At 51.5% G+C, this 12,126-nt stretch overlaps 1 protein-coding gene across 1 annotated transcript; it reads left to right on the forward strand.

Moving 5' to 3' along the window:
* Nucleotides 1-35: 35 nt before the first annotated feature.
* On the forward strand, nucleotides 36-9,113 carry casp2 (caspase 2, apoptosis-related cysteine peptidase). The gene is made up of 11 exons (XM_064310144.1): nucleotides 36-760; nucleotides 1,189-1,342; nucleotides 1,637-1,792; nucleotides 2,409-2,481; nucleotides 2,632-2,723; nucleotides 2,885-3,064; nucleotides 3,950-4,078; nucleotides 4,472-4,562; nucleotides 5,358-5,537; nucleotides 6,146-6,255; nucleotides 7,413-9,113. Exons 2-11 carry the CDS (start codon nucleotides 1,190-1,192, stop codon nucleotides 7,545-7,547), a joined length of 1,299 nt encoding a protein of 432 aa, XP_064166214.1. The 5' UTR covers nucleotides 36-760; nucleotide 1,189; the 3' UTR covers nucleotides 7,548-9,113.
* Nucleotides 9,114-12,126: the final 3,013 nt, after the last annotated feature.

Below are 12,126 nucleotides of genomic sequence, written 5' to 3' on the forward strand. Positions count from 1 at the left end.
TCCTGTTCGTTTATGAAAATGCCACTCAGCTTTTCATGGACTCTCAAAGGCTGGGTTCAAAAAGTTAATCCTCCCCCTTTACACATATCGTGCGGAAGTGGACTCGGAAGGCGGATACGTAAGGACGTTCGTTTATGTGAAGTAAAAAAAGTTATCATAATTATTTGGTCTTCAGAGCCCCAGAAGAAAACGTGAAAACTGAAATTTAAAATTCCTGCACATCTTTCAGGGATTTACTCTCCGACTGGTTCGCTTCCTTCTAAATAACCTATGGCAATGTAGCCAACGTTTGCAGGTGGCTTTGTTTTAACCGACGCCTTGTTTTACCGTTTTAACTAATAATATATAACGTTAGCTAGCTAAGTGTTTATCAAAATTGCATTATTCTTGTTGAATCAAACTAAAATAAGTAACGAGTTTCTCTGTAAAGTTGGTTAATGTCTTGAGCAAATGCCAGCGTTAGCTGGGCGGTTAATTTCGAGGAAGGTAGTAGATAGCAGGCTAACGATGACTGCCTTAAATGAACGTTGAATTTCGTTAATTTCTGTATTTATCTCAAAACTATTTCAGACATTCTGCCACAGTTTAAGCGACACAAGAATCGCATTGTAAGTAGGCAGCAATTCTGAGACAATCGAAGTTGGCTAGTTAGCAACCTATTTAGCCGAGGAAGCTAGGTATCGCTAGTTTACTGTTGGCAGTGGATTTCAAGTTTTAACCAACTTCAGATCGGTTAACTACGCGAGGAGACGACGAAAAGGTAACTCTACCCGCTGTTTGTTGTGTTCTGAACCTTTATCCTGCAAGTCAGCGTTTGTCCAGCTCCTTGCTGATATAAATTGTTGATTGTAAGCGAGGCTAACTATTCACCTGTAAGGCAGTTGCCTCGCTAGCTTGCTTAACTTTTTTTTTTCCATAACGGCAGTAGTCGAAGCTTTATGTTGATGACATTGACTAGATTTTGCGATAACTATCGTGACTTAATTACCAAGCTAGTTGCCCTTGCAGTACTAAAGTTTTACTTGCTGGTGCTCTAGCTGCACTCTTACTTCTGTGTGACACTACCGCGTGGTATCGTGTATTAAAGCTGCACAGGGCACGTTCGTTGGTCCCGTCGTTCTCTGTAATGTGATTTGAGTGCCTGTCTAAGCCGTGCCTTATGACTTCTAACTTCTCCGTCTCTTGCAGAATGCTCGGGGAGTGTGGGATGCTGGAGCGTGACAAGACGGCGCTTCGGAAGTGCAATGTTAAGCTGTGCAAAGAGATGGTTGTGGACGAGCTGCTGGTTCAGATTCTGCAGACCGATGGCATTCTTACCGACAACATGGCTGAGAGCATTCTGGTACTTGCCGATTTACATTTGTTTCCGTGCGGTGTGACGCTACAGAAAATGTTCTCACTATTGAAAATTTACTTGCTGCACCCTGAGGTGTTGAAACCGGTTTAGACAGAGATTCAGTGTATAGCTTTGGCTGGTTTGTGAATTCCAACCGCTCCATTCACATCTCGCAAAAACTTCTTGCTCCAGACAATACGTTCATAACATCAACTCACTATTTTATTATGAAATGTGTCCGTTTTTTGACAGTGCATTGAAATTCACACTGTATGCAATTTGGTCTTTCTGTTTCAAAAGGTAGAGAGCACCTCCCAGAAGAGGAACTGGCGCCTGCTAGCCCTCCTGCCAAAACGAGGGCCTCATGCCTTCAGTAGCTTCTGCAAAGCGCTGAAGGAGACTGAGCAGCAGCACCTGTACGCACTGCTGACTGAGCAGAGGGAGAGACTCAGAGAGGTGAGGAACACAGGGCAGCGCGTTGGCTCTGCCACTTTACAGGGCCACGCATTGGCTCTCTCTCTGCACGGGGCAGTGCATTGGCTCTCTCTCTGCACGGGGCAGTGCATTGGTTCCGCCTCTGCACTGTGTAGTGCCTTTGCTCCGCCCCTACCCGGGGCAGCGCATTGGCTCCGCCTCTGCACGGGGCAGCGCATTGGCTCCGCCTCTGCACGGGGCAGCGCATTGGCTCCACCTCTGCATGGGGCAGCGCATTGGCTCCGCCTCTGCACGGGGCAGCGCATTGGCTCCGCCTCTGCACGGGGCAGCGCATTGGCTCCACCTCTGCACGGGGCAGCGCATTGGCTCCACCTCTGCATGGGGCAGCGCGTTGGCCGGTGTTTGTGGTTCCCTTTCAGTTAGCTGCCAGTTTTAGTTTTAGAAGCGAAGTGTGTGGACTTTTGAGCCAACCAGTGTCTTGAATTAACCCCCAACTGCTGAAACCTAACGCAAACCAGCAAATGGTGCGGCCCTTCTGGACGGGCTTCTGACCCCCCCTGGTATAGATGCCGGCTGGCTTGGGAAGTGGGGACTGAGTGAATGGAGAAGTGTTCAGTGGTGTTTTTCTGGGTTTCAGGGATATGTGGACTCTCCCCTGCCCCTGCCCACCCAGGACACGGTCAAGGCCAAGAGAGCCAGGATTAGCCAAGGTCAGTAGAGGCAGACCCTCACCACATTTACCCAGCCCAACACATGGCAGGTTCCACTCACCACACGTGACATCCGTGTCTTATTGCTGGCGGTGCAGCCTGGCCTTTCGTGAGCGCTCGGTGTGTAACGGCTGTGTGCGGCCCTTTCAGAGTCGGTGGAGATGTGCCTGGACGCGGACAGTCCCGTCACCTCGGCCGTGCTCCCGTGTTCGCGCGACTTCTACCTCTCTCACTTCCAGCAGGTGAGTCTGCGCTTCTTCCGGCCGCACGCTCTCGTTCTCCGCTGCGTTTCTGCCGGGAGGACGCCGGCGCCTCTCTCGCCGCTGGGAGGCGTCGCCCGCGTGGGCCCGCGTCGCTGGAATAACGAGCTGGAATAATTCCTCTCCCGCTCGTCCCGCCGCAGGCGTACCGCATGGCCTCCAGTCCCCGGGGCCTGGCCCTCGTCATCAGCAACGTGACCTTTGACCCGCCGGCGCCTGACTTGGACAGGCGGGTCGGAGGGGAAGTTGACGAGGACGTGCTGCGGAAACTCTTCGCGGAGCTGGACTACAATGTGGCGCTGCACAAGAACCTCTCTGTCCAGGTACCTCAGCACGGCTTCATAGCAACCCGGGGCTCACAGCAGGCCAGTCACAGGCTGGAAGGGGCCAGTCACAGGCTGGAAGGGGCCAGTCACAGGCTGGAAGGGGCCAGTCACAGGCTGGAAGGGGCCAGTCACAGCCAGGAAGGGGCCAGTCACAGCCAGGAAGGGGCCAGTCACAGGCTGGAAAGGGGCCAGTCACAGGCTGGAAAGGGGCCAGTCACAGCCTGGAAGGGGCCAGTCACAGCCAGGAAGGGGCCAGTCACAGCCAGGAAGGGGCCAGTCACAGCCAGGAAGGGGCCAGTCACAGCCAGGAAGGGGCCAGTCACAGACATTAATCAGTTTCGGTTTAAGTTAAGATGGAATTGTCATCTCTGAGGTTTTGTTTTGCGTTTGCTGGCACATGTGTTGCAATCTCAGGAAATGAGAGGCGTACACGGTTTTTCTACAGAAACATTTGAGCGCCTGGCGAGAACCAACTCATAGATGCATAAGTGTGATTGTTGCTCCTGCTTGTGAATGTGATGCCTGTGAACTTGTCCGTGACAACAGCTGAAGAGGGAAATTGCAACCAAGTTTCTTTTTTGTACTTCTAGCCAAAGAGACTTCTAGAAAGTGAGTTGAACACAACCATGTTCAGGTGCAATGTAAGGAAGCCGCAGTTACTTTGTAGCAGTCAGGTGTCAAGTTGCGCTGTGTTAAGTGCGTCATCTAGAAGTTTCTAGAAGGGCAGAAGAGGGCAATTGCAAGCAAGTTTTAGCTCTTGTATCCAAAGAAACTTGTAGACAGTTCATTTAGCACAACCATGTTTAGGTTAGCAGTGTAACGTAGCCTCAGACACTCTGCAGCACAGTCCATGTGTCAGGTCGTGCTGTGCCGCTTCCCCAGGCGATGCGGAGCTGCATCGAGCAGTTCAGCGGGAGCCCGGATCACCGGGCGATGGACAGCTGCGTGGTGTGCCTGCTGTCCCACGGCGTGGAGGGGGCGGTATACGGCACAGACGGGCAGCTCCTGGAGGTGAGAACGCTGATGTCATCGTCGGTGATTAAGGAGCCAGTACGCTCGCTTTGAAATCTAACCTGTTTTGGTTGAAGCGAACGAGAGACGAGCAAAAAGAGGTGGTGTGCAGCCTGTATAACCAAACCGCTATAATGTAGAGTTTCAACAGTTGAATTTGATAGAGTTGTGTCCTTTATTCCAACAGAATAGTTTAGCAACATGTGGTTTTGTAATATTTGTGAAATTACGTCGATGTGGTTGCAGATATTTCGAGCTCCCAGTTAGGTATTTTAAAATGATAACTCTAAACTACCGGACCCTTTTTTCCCCATAAAACAGACAGTGCAGTGTTGAGTTTGAGACTTGAGAAATAAGTCATGGCATTTTTACCCGCATCCTTTCTCCCTTCAGCTGGACTGGGTCTTTCAGTCTTTTGACAACGAGCACTGCCCCCAGCTTCAGAACAAGCCCAAGATGTTCTTCATACAGGCCTGCAGGGGAGGTAGGCTGAGCTCCCGCTCTTTTTGGGGATTGTGAACGGCCGCAGGGTTGCTCTCGAGCTCCACCCTCCCTCTTTGGGAACAGGGCCTTGGGTGTCCTGCGCACGGACTCCTTCCTTCGTGTCACGGCTGTGGCATGGCGGCTGTTTGGTCTCAGAAGAGAAGAGACCTTTTCTGCTGCTCGGGTGTAGAGTGCAGGAATGATTGAATGATTAAACTTCCTTTTAAAAAGTTTGCCAAACATACGTTGCAGTAACCCGGCTAGTCTAGATTTTTTCTCTGTCTGGGTCTTTTTTTGTCTTGTCAAACCTGGCAGGACGTCTGTGCAGCACCCCTCCCTGTTCTCTGCCACCTCCTTCATGTCGCTCGTTTTGTGTCAGTAATCCGGCTTTATCCCTCCTGCCTGCCTCTGCTCCTCCCTGTCCTCCTTGCTGTAATAGATGTGCGCAGCGTTGACCTCCTTTATGTTTGCGTCTCCTCTCAGCTCTCTGCCTCTGTGTTATAATGGGAGGCGAGCTCAGCGCTCACCTCCTCTGTGTTTGCACCTCCTCTCTGCCTCTGTTATAATGGGAGGCGAGCTCAGCGCTCACCTCCTCTGTGTTTGCACCTCCTCTCTGCCTTTGTGTTGTAATGGGAGCTACGCTCAGCGCTCACCTCCTCTGTGTTTGCGTCTCCTCTCAGCTCTCTGCCTCTGGTATAATGGGAGGCGAGCTCAGTGCTCACCTCCTCTCTGCCTCTGTGTTATGATAGGAGCTACGCTCAGCGCTCACCTCCTCTGTGTTTGCGTCTCCTCTCAGAGGAGATGGACTCCGGAGTGGACCAGCTGGATGGCACGGAGAGGACGCAGTCGCCCGGGTGCGAGGAGCGGGACGCGGGCAGGGAGGCGGAGGAGGACCGAGAGAGGGAGGAGAGGGAGAGGCTGAGAGTCAAGCTGCCCAAGCGTTCCGACATGATCTGTGGCTTCGCTGCACTCAAAGGTGTGTGTGTGTGTGTGTGTGTGTGTGTGTGTGTGTGGTGTGCGTGTGGTGTGTGTGCGTGTCGTGTGCGTGTGCGTGTGCGTGTGCGTGTGCGTGTGCGTGTGCGTGTGCGTGGTGTGCGTGTGCGTGTGCGCGCGTGTGTGGGGTCTGGTGTGTGTGTGTGTGGGGTCTGATGTGTGTGAGAGAGAAACCGCGAGAATATGCGTGGTGTGTGTATGTGAGAGAATGTATGTGTGATTGTGTGTGTGTGAGAGAGAGAATGTGGTTATGAATGAGAGACAGACAATGTATGTGTGGGTGTGGTTGTGAGTATGTATGTGTGTGAGAGACGCTGAGAGGGTGGGTGTGGTTGTGTGTAAACGTGTGTGAGACGCACAGAGAGTGTGTATGGGTGTGGTTGTGTGAGAAACTCAGAGTGTGTGTGTCTGTGAGAGACACACAGAGTGTGTGTGTCTGTGAGAGACACACAGAGTGTGTGTGGCTGTGAGAGACACACAGAGTGTGTGTGGCTGTGAGAGTGTGAGAAGCGGGGAGAGTGTGTGTGGCTGTGGTTGTGGGTGTTAGCTGAGTCTGACGGTATGCAATGCTGCTCCATATTATTTCTCCAGGCACAGCAGCGATGAGGAACACGAAGAGGGGCTCCTGGTTCATCCAGGAACTGAACGACGTGCTGAGGCGCAGCGCCAGAGACACTCACCTGGCCGACGTCCTGGTGCAGGTAACCTCTGACCCCTGCGCCCTTCCTGATCACTGCCCTCTTATTGGCCGGATGGGCATGATGCACGGTTTATGCTCCATGCAAAGATCAGTGTACTGCTGCATTTCACCACGATACCGAAGAATCTGAAGAGAATTGAGGTGTGTGGTAAATGCGTCACCCTGTATGATTGCGTACAGCTTTACAGTGCAGTCTTATTGACCTGGATTGTGCCGTAAGAGAAGTAATGGGTTTGGTAGAGGATATTCAGCTAATAACCCAGTATTGACATAATACGGGCAAATTGGTTAGTTCTTCACACTCACCAGTGGTTTCCGGGTTTTTTGGTATGCGAGTGTGGTCGATTGGCTCACAAGAGGAAGTGGAATGCATTAAACAGACTAGAAGTGAGGGCAGATTTTCTGTCCCTGCTAATCGCTGAACTATCAAGTGCATGATTACGCTGCTCTGCTCAGACAATGCACGCAAACAAAAGTTAAGTGCAGGTAATGCCCTGTTCGCTTATCATAAATCGTCAGCTGCGGTGCACACCCATCCGGTGTCAAAGCATCCGGTGGCTGCTGTGCTGTAATGGACAGCAGAGAGCGTTGTTCTGCAAGGCAAGGCCATACGCTTGGCCACGGACATTCTTCCAAATAAGAACACTTGAGCTTTAAGTCCTTTGAGAAATTACTTTTTGAAAATGAAATATTTTGAAAAAAGTTTATATATATATTTTTTTCTTCCCCATATGACCTATACAATTAACATTGCTGTAATTACCCATGCTAGCTGTATCCAAGGCTTAATTGTTCTTTACTTAATTTGATTGAGTTTGTTTACAGGTGTATAAATGGCAGTCATTAGACATAATGCACCTAAGCTCGCTGAGCGCCAGGCTGGAGGCTCAAGTTTCTATTCCCAAGTATAAGCTTTCCCAATGTTATGTTTGTGCCCCAGGCCAGAAAAGCTGTTTAATGTACAGAGCTACAGTGGTCTGAATTCGCCATTGGTTTTGCAGCGTTAGTCTTATTTATAGTAATACATTTTTCGAAGGATTTTTGTTGTTGTGTACTTCCCAATACCTGGCCCAGTGAAAGAGTGTGTGTAATTCAGGGTTGATAAAGCGTGTGGTTATGAAGCAGGGAGCGTGCTGTTACCCTGTTCCTCTCTCGCAGGTGAACGGGCGTATTAAAGAGAGGGAAGGCTTCGCCCCGGGGACCTCCTACCACCGCTGCAAGGAGATGTCCGAATTCACCAGCTCCCTGTGCAAAGACCTCTTCCTGTTCCCCAAGTACTGCCCCCAGAGCTGATCGGCACAGAGCGCACACTCTCGCGTGCACGCGCTCACACACCGACCAGCCCACCCGGGAAGAACCAAAGGGCCCGGCTGGGGAAATTTAGTGTTGCCAACTGCCGGGCATGAATATGGTGCGTGTGTGTCCGGCCTTGTTAATATGTGTAAATGTATATACGTGGTTACTGTTTTCCACATTTGGATAACTGCGATACTGAAATGAAATCTCTACATGCAGTGCTGTATACCAGCCATTTGAGATTTTAAAAAAATTTTCAGTATGGTCTTTTTTTTTTTTAATACTTGAACAGAAGTCGATCTTAATTTCGTTTTATTTTGTTTAATTCTTTTATATGCGGATCTGCTCGAATTGCTTTAACATTTCAAAACAGTTTTTTTTTTTTGGTAAGTTTTTTGATGTTAAAAATTGAAACGGGAATACCGCAACACCAGCATTGCAAGCCAGGAGATGTATAAGTAACGCGCGAGTTACGTGCCAAGTGGAAAAGACTTATGCGTGGGAGAGCAGGGCAGCGTCTCTCCAGACCCCTTCTTGTGAGCACAAACCCTCGAATGTTAGGAAGCCAGGCGGTCCATCCTGGTCTGTACTTGTCAGTATTTGGGAGGCCGAGCTGTGCTGAAATCTGCCAGCTAGGGTGACGTCCCGTGTCTCTCAGTGTCGCTGTGCTGTCAGTTGTGAGGGCTCTGTGGGGGGGGGGGAGAGTTCCTGTTCCTGGGTATTTCCCCCCGGTGCAGACCGTCTCTCTCTCCCGGTTTCTGCGGCGATGGGTATCCTGACTGACAGGCACACGGGCCCGATTAGCTGACGCGCACGCCGCTTCTCCTGTCGAACGAGCTGGCCCGCGACCCGCTGGCTCCGAGGCCTCGTGTCACTTCCTGCCGTGCCCAGTGCGGTCCCCGGTCCTGTTTAACCGCGGTGCTCTCTGTCTTTGTGTCTGAGGAGTGTGTGTAATACGTGTGGCTGATTTTGCAGGGCCAAGTAAACTGTAAGAGGGGGGCTCTGGAGTCTGTGTAGGCTGAGGCATCATTGCAGGGAGTGTGTGGTGACGGGACGCAGTGATGGGACGCAGTAACAGGATTTAATGATGGGACGCAGTGACGCTTTGTCCTGCTCGAGGCTGGGTGGGTTTAAATGAGCTTAGTTTAACTTGGCTCCTGGGGTAAAGGCTGCGTTAGCTTCTCCTGATAGCGCACCAGCTCTCCGCAGGCTGCCAGCTGTCGGCAGTGGTACTGGTACTGGTACTGCGCGGTCTGCCGTATGGGGTACGGGGCCCTGTGGGCGCGGTTAGCGGGCGAGCGCTTTAGCGGCAGCGCTCTTCCCGCGGGTGCAGGTGCTGTGGTGAGCACTCGAGAGGGACGCGGCTGGGGGAGCCAGATTAAAGAGAACCGAACTCGGTTGTGGGGGAGTCTGTTGGAGAAGAAAGGGAAGGAACTCGGTTAGTGGCATTGCTTGAAGCTGAAGATGCAGTGCATGGTGGTCAGGTTGCACCTGGGCCTGTGTGTCTGCAGCCCTATGGAAACCTCAGCTGCAGAGCCCTTACGGTTTGGGAGATGGCAGAAAGCAGCCTGCGGCCATCACACTGAGAGAGAGACGTACACACCCACACAGGCACGCACGCGCACACACACACACACGCAGGCACACCCACACAGGCACGCACGCACCACATCACCGGAGCACAACACAGCACACACACAGCGCACGCGACAACCACCCACGGCACATGCACACATGCACACCCATGCCCAGATAGAGATGTGGAAGGAGGCAGAGTTGCGCAGACAGGAGGAGATGAATACTGACGGTGAAAATGAGAGAGAGGCCCCAGCGGCCCTGGAGCACATTGGGCACTTCCATTCCTAGAGCTCTGCCGAGCGTCTTTCTTCCCTCATTCGCCCCCGTGCAGAGCTCCCCTGTGCAGAGCCCCCCGTGCAGAGCCCCCCCCCCCCATGCAGAGCCCCCGTCAGAGCCCCTGTGCAGAGCTCCTGTGCAGAGCTCCTGTGCAGAGCTCCAGCGCCTGCATGTACTCCTGCAGAGGGCACTGTGAAGGCTATATTTAGCTTGTGGAGACACACTGCTGCAGTGTGCTCTTGCTCCACACTCCAGATTGGAAAGGAATGAAATTTAGATTTTATGATAAAATTTTTTTTTAAAAACTATACTTTTTGGAAGTATGTATTTTTTATACTGCAATGTTCTACCACTGAAATATTCCGTAGTTTAGCACAGTACTTGATGTGAGTTCTCATCACAGTGCACAGTGATTTTTTGGAGCATGGTTTAGTATAAAACAAGATAACCTTGGAGCTGTATCCATTTTGAAATGTGCATATTGTACTTCTATGTAAAATGGAACTCCCACATGTTATGGTGGTGTTGTATTTTAATATGCCAAACGTGCCGTGTCATTTTTAATTGACTGTGCCGGTTTTTTATTTTTTTTTTTTTTTTAATGTAATGCTTCCCTCATCAGGCAGAAGAGTACTGTGCCACGTGACACAGTAAACTTAAAAGTATGTGGGTGATTTATGGGCGGGTTCAGCGTTGTTTCAGTCCAGTAGGAAAGGGTGGTTGTAGAAGTACTACTACAGTGTAGTAGTGTGTTTGGGAGAGGACTAGTACTGATCGAATGGTTGAACAGAGTTGACTGGGTGTATGAGACATTGTATAGTCCATTGTATAGTGTTTAAAGGCAGCTCAGGACATTGGGAGTGCAGCGTGCATATTCCTTTATATAATACTCTGGGTCTAATTCACTGCCATCATCTAGTCTACCAAGCTATTTGAGGTGCTGGGAGGTGTGGGTGCTTCTGGGAAAATTTACTGAATTGAACAGAATTTTTATACAGCAATGACTGCCAAAATGTCAAATATATAGAGGAAATAAAGAAAATAAAACTGAATTAAAAACGGTTTCTTTTTCAAACGTGTGTTTTTTTTGTTGTCGTCTTTGTTCTGTTTATTTCTGTGTCTGAGTGTACCTGGCGGACTCTGGAATCGTGTGTGTGTGTGTGTGTGTGTGTGTGTTTGAGGCACTTTGTGAGGTATCTCAGCATGTGTTCGCTGTGTCTGTGTGTGTTCAGGCCTGCTTTAGCCATAGCAGTGGTTAGCTCTGTGTGTGAGTGTGTATGCGTGTGTGTGTGTTTTTGAGGCGCTTTGTGAGGTATTGCAGCATGTGCTCACTGTCTGTGTGTGTGTGTGTGTGTGTGTGTTCAGGCCTGCTTTAGCCGGAGCAGCGGTTAGCGCTTTGCGTGAGTGCGGTGTGAGTGCGGTTAGCGCTTTGCGTGAGCGTGGTGTGAGTGCGGTTAGCGCTTTGCGTGAGTGCGGTGTGAGTGCGGTTAGCGCTTTGCATGAGTGCGGTGTGAGTGCGGTTAGCGCTTTGCGTGAGTGCGGTTAGCGCTTTGCGTGAGTGCGGTTAGCGCTTTGCGTGAGTGCGGTTAGCGCTTTGCGTGAGTGTGGTTAGCGCTTTGCGTGAGTGCGGTTAGCGCTTTGCGTGAGTGCGGTTAGCGCTTTGCGTGAGCGCGGTGTGAGTGCGGTTAGCGCTTTGCGTGAGCGCGGTGTGAGTGCGGTTAGCGCTTTGCGTGAGCGCGGTGTGAGTGCGGTTAGCGCTTTGCGTGAGTGCGGTTAGCGCTTTGCGTGAGTGCGGTGTGAGTGCGGTTAGCGCTTTGCGTGAGTGCGGTGTGAGTGCGGTTAGCGCTTTGCGTGAGTGTGGTGTTGGTGTCCCTCACACGCTGCTGAGCACAGAAACCGCAGGCCGAGTGCCGCACGTGGCCCGTTTGGCTGCTGTCGGGCTTCTCCTCCCAACACTCGCTCCAAAGTGGCAGGGGTTTATCGAGCACGGCGCTGGTCTGTCACCCAGCTCGGCATACAGAGTCCTCCAGGTCCGTGGGGAGAGGGGGGTTCGGCGTGTGCTTTTGCCACCGTAATCGAGGCAATCGGGGTTCTCACACGTTCCTTTCTCTAGCATCAGAGGCTCGTTCACTGCAGCCGACTCTGAGTGGGAGCAAGAGGCACTGAACAAGTTTTTTTTTTTGTAAACGGCCACAAAAATGTAATGAAGAGAAATTGTAGTGGCAAAAAAATTCTAAAATGTCATGCAGCAGCAAAGGGCCTGAGTAAATGGGAGGTCTGGACCCCAGAAATGACAGTTAATGAGGTCCATGCCAAGGGGTCAGGAACTTCTCTGCATCAGTAGCAGATGTCAAAAGGAGCGGTGGTGTGTTGTGTGGACCAGTCCCTGCAGGAGGACACCCAACCCCTCCCCAACCACATTTGCAGGGACCACCCTCAGGGTGGACCCCCCACCCCCTTTAACCTCCCACCCGCACCACCGCACAAAAATGTAATGGGTGATCAAGGTCTTAGCGTGTTGCCAGGGGCAACGGGGGGGGTGGGGGTAGGGGGTGGTGTTGGTGTTGGTGTTGATAATGTGAGCCAGCTAGAACGATGAGCTGCAGTTCTAATAAAGGAAACCAGCGCGTTGGGGGCAGCCTCATCGCCAGCGCCTGTGCAGCGGGGGGACCCTCCGTCTGGCAGCGGTGAGATCGGCGGGCGGGCTGCGGAGGTGGGTGCA

Source organism: Anguilla rostrata, chromosome 1 (assembly GCF_018555375.3).
Source record: "Anguilla rostrata isolate EN2019 chromosome 1, ASM1855537v3, whole genome shotgun sequence".
Taxonomy (NCBI): domain Eukaryota; kingdom Metazoa; phylum Chordata; class Actinopteri; order Anguilliformes; family Anguillidae; genus Anguilla; species Anguilla rostrata.